The sequence below is a fragment of the Sabethes cyaneus genome, chromosome 3 (assembly GCF_943734655.1).
Source record: "Sabethes cyaneus chromosome 3, idSabCyanKW18_F2, whole genome shotgun sequence".
Lineage (NCBI taxonomy): Eukaryota > Metazoa > Arthropoda > Insecta > Diptera > Culicidae > Sabethes > Sabethes cyaneus.
The window spans coordinates 215812573-215817184 of record NC_071355.1 but is presented as its reverse complement, the minus strand read 5'-3'; the positions used below and the strand labels follow the sequence as shown (position 1 = coordinate 215817184).

At 39.4% G+C, this 4612-nt stretch overlaps 1 protein-coding gene across 1 annotated transcript; it reads left to right on the top strand.

The window, feature by feature from the left end:
• Positions 1 to 1673: 1673 nt before the first annotated feature.
• LOC128740698 (prisilkin-39-like) lies at positions 1674 to 2211 on the top strand. The gene is made up of 2 exons (XM_053836262.1): positions 1674 to 1821; positions 1889 to 2211. The coding sequence occupies exons 1-2, from the start codon at positions 1674 to 1676 to the stop codon at positions 2209 to 2211; spliced, it is 471 nt and encodes a 156-aa protein (XP_053692237.1).
• Positions 2212 to 4612: the final 2401 nt, after the last annotated feature.

The window sequence follows — 4612 nt, the reverse complement described above, 5'->3', positions numbered from 1 at the left end:
AGACGTTTGAGAAATTGGCGACGAGTGCCCCAAGGTAGAGCTGAACGGTGATGACTGCGTGAAACATCACGAGCCACCCCGGCTCTATGCTGACGACGATGATGTGCATGTTGTTATGCCAATTCTTGCATTCTATCATTGACGTAACACCGCCTACAGTAGCCTTTTAATAATTATTTTAAATTCTTGTTTTTATTTTTTCGCTAATACGAGGTGTTTATTGAGAAATTTATTAAGTGACTTTATCATGTGAAACCAAAAATTATTTTTACCGAATGTGAGCCACTCTAAAATTCATCTTTATCAAACTGCTAAACATTAGTAGTGTTGACTAAATTATTAACAAATAAAAAATCGAAAAGAGTCCACTACTGGTAAATGTACCCTGCGACAGATTGGCACGAGGAAAGCTACCTTCACCTTTCAATACAGCAGTTTCGTTGTTTAATCCAACGTTGAAATCTCTACAGATACATTTGCTAAATCACAATAAAACATCTTCGGCCAGCGGGGGGAGTACCAATGAATGACGTCCTATTAACAATTTCAGCAAATTTGTGACGGTCTAGCGCTGAAATAATTTTTTTAGAAACATTTTCTTTTGACTAGCTTTTATTTTTCTTCGGTGGTACAATGCAAAATGAGTCATTCGATTGGATAAGCCCGTAATACCGGTTCGGTTCAGCAAGCAAGGGAGCAACACTTTCAATGTCATGGATGTAAACAAGAAAAAGGCCCGCTGCCGGTGTGAATAAACTCTAAACCAGTTTCCCGCTGCTGGCCGGAGACGGCGGACGGCGGTAGCGGCGTGACGAAGGGTAAAACGTCTACTGAATACGGTGTAAGATTGTTTTTGTCCATCTACCTGGAGCATATTTTTACGTTTGTTTTATGCTGAGACTGGACAGCGCTAATTATTGGGTTCGATTGTTTAATCTTGTTTCATAAGGTCAGTGTGCCATTAGTTTATTTTATGAGTAGTTTGATCGAGTTTCAGGTAGGCATAATATTAATAACTTGAAGCGGAAGATAAGTTTGATGGTCAGTGGAAATTTTCATCTTTAGTATAACAGAATTACGTCGTGTAGGTAAATATTTCCGTAAGGAAATGTTAATGATAAAGTTTTGAAATTTGCTTGTCATTATTGTTTACTGTTTATTTCTTCTTATTGGATCGTTGGACTAGTGGACTGTCAGGGTTTCAGAGAACGAAACAAATTTTGATAAACATGCCCTCAAAAAAGCTACTAAGTTTAGCACATGTACCATTTTGCCAGTACTGGACGCTCATCTAGAGGTTGTTTACCCTATTGTATAATTTTACGACTTTGCGCGACAAGCCGGGTAGATGAATACTGTTTTTGAAGCACAGAAATGACTACCCTTGACTTTAATTGTCAAATTGAGACACTTCTAACACTTGGCTGTAAATTAGTCGGTATGAGCTGTTGAATTTATGCGCAGCCCGCTTGGAAACATGCTTTGTCCAGAAAATCTAAATTAACAATTGTATCTTTTGTGTACTCCCTGGAGTGGCTTTGGATGGTTTTGCAAACTTGGTATATAAGCCAAGTTGGGTTGCTTTGAAAAATCAGTAGTTTAGTTGACCAGATCCAGTAGTATACTCAGTAATACTAGTGTTTAGTAGTCTAGCTAAATCAACTAAGTTAAAAATGAAACTTGCTTCGTTAGCAATCCTGTTGGTGTTGGGATTTGTAAATGGAGCACCGACTGATACAGAGGATGTTGCCGGACCAAAGTCGACTGAAGCAGCTGAAGAGCGGATATTTGATTTAAGCAGAAAATCCAGACAGTTACTAGGTTAGTAATCAGTGCTTACTGCAGATCACCGAACGAAACTTATGTTAAAAATTCATTTATAATTTAGGTTCCGCTCTGGGATACTCCCCGTACGGCTTCAACCAAGGTTATGGAGTGGGCTCTCCATATTCTGGCTATTCTGGCTACTCCGGCTACCCGGGAGCTGTTGGATATCCGTACGGTGGATACGGCAATGGAATCTCCGGATATGGATCTTACGGAAATGGGCTCTACTCTAATGGATTGGCAACTCCTGGTTTTGGTGGTCTGAACGGTGGCTACAATTCACTTCTTTACAATGGTGCACAAACGCTCTATAACGATCCTTACAGTGCGATTCCTTCGAGAGGATTTTTTCCCGGAGCACCCTATTATAGACGGCCATTTTGATGCTGATGTGACGTTCTAATGACCGAACCCTCGTGAGGACCACTGTATCTGAACCGCTGACTGATGAAAAAATATGGAAAATAAAAGAAGAACTTGCAAGCATATCTTTAGTTTGTTGCTGTAAATGAGCCCTTAAATATGTTTTGTCGAGATGATCAAATAGGTGCGAAAGATTAGTCATATATCTGGAAGATGAATTCTCTATCTGATTGTTAGAACGAAATCAGGACTTTTATTTTATTTTGATGAGTTATCGTTGCTAATTAATATGACATCAATTCTACTTTGCCGAAACTTTAGTTATGTGAAATTACAAAGCAAGCTAAATATGATACTTTCTGACTATGTCACAAAACTGTTTAAAATTGTTTTAGTGTTTCTGTTTAGCATAGTACAAAATTTGAATTTAGATGCATATTTCCAACAACGTCATTAACATATAAAAAAAACTTACAGCCCAGCCCTGTATTTTGGTTCGCCCTATGCCTTTGAATCAGTTGGGTATTGAAATGGAGCGACAACAATGTAAATTAAATTAAATTTCCAAAAGATCGTTTGATACATAACCTACATTCCGAGGCTTTTTAGATCACCTACAACACCTAGATCCTCAATTTCTCGGCCTCTACCGGATTTTTTGCAGAATATTGTCGGCGCTGGTCCAGTTAGCTCTGGGATACGATGCTGGCCTAACAAGCCAGTCGTCGTATGTTCGAAACTCGACTAAGCGGTGCCGCAATAGAGTTTATAAGATCTTTGCATTAGCCCCGTAATATTCCTGTACTCTAATAGCCGGCTGAAAAGTTTGTCGATAAATAAGGGTTAAGTTCTGGAGGACGTTTATACCCATGGCATTGTTTTTTTGTCTACGCTGGTCGCTATTCGTAGTTATTTTTCTCCGTATTTACGTCACGAAGGACTTCGATATCTGAACGTGTGAACGTTTGACGTGTTACAATCAAGGGCCTAAGCAGTTTTGTTGGAAAACCGTGTTCAAACATAAGCCGCCATAATTCAGTATGCTCAACTGAATCGTACGCCGCTTTGAAGTCTTTAAACAATGGGTGAGTTTGCAAGTAGCATTCTCGGAATTGATTGTGAATCTGTGGCAAATTAAAAATTTGATCCATTATGGAACATCCCTTTCAAAAACTGAACTGCTGTTCACCAACTATGAAGTAGTAGTCTCTCTCAGCCCATACATTCAGTACGACCCATTGCATTGCACAATGCTGTTGTGCGACACCGAGTTTTGATAGTTCAGTTGGGGGAAAGAGAGAGCAAAGAGAAATAGAGACAGAAAGAAGAGAAGTAAAGATAGTGAGAAGAGAAAGAGAGATGGAAAGAATAGAAATAGCGACAGAGAGAAGAAAAATAGAGACAGGGAGAAGAGAAATGGATACAGGGAGAATAGAAATAGAAACAGAAAGATTATAAATAGACGCAAGGAGAAGAAAAATAGAGACAGCGAGAACAGAAAAGGAGACAGGGAGAAGAACGTACGATTTCAGTGTGCGTGAAACTAATCTGGTTCCCTGAGGAGAGTTAGACTTTTTGAATAAAATGTTGCTTTTTTTGCGAGCATCGGGGTCAAAATTAGAATATTTTTATATTAAAAGTTCTACAGATCCTAAACAAGCAAAGATAGAGGTATACTATATTCAGCAATGTTGTGTATTTTTACTATTGTACAACTTTGTAACACAGGAAAAAGTCATACAACAACTACAAAAACAGCTAAAATAGAAAAACTGATTTTAGCAACTTTTCATATATGAGAAATAGGATTTCTCTATCTTTTCTAAAGAGATAAAGGGTTACTGTCTTCAGCAAAATTTCTTGTAATTATATGCTACAAAACTTTGCAGAACATCGGACATTACTGTCTGACAAAATCGGAACATTACTGTATATATAAGAGGCTTGTCTGTAGCCAAAACCAGGTCTTTGACAGGACGTCATAAGAGGCTTATCGGTAACTAAAAACAGGCCCCTGATAGGACGTCATGCTTTCGTAGCAATAGGTTGGCTGCTGGACTTCTCGATTGCTCAACTGGTCGACTAGACTTCTCGATTTGCTTGCTCGACTGGACTGCTCAACTGAACTGCTAGACTGCTCTATTCAACTGCTCGACTAGACTACGCGATTCAACTGCTCGACCGGACTACTCGACCCATCTGCTCGACTGAACTGCCTCACTCAACTGCTCGACTGAACTACTCGACTCAACTGCTCGAACCAACTGCTCGAGTCGACTATTCGACTCGGCTGCATGACTCAACTGCTCGACTTACTACTCAACTGAACTGCTGGATTCAACTACACAATTCAACTGCTCGCCTGGACTACTCAAATCAACTGCTCAAATAAACTGTTCGACTGAACTGCTCAATTCAACCG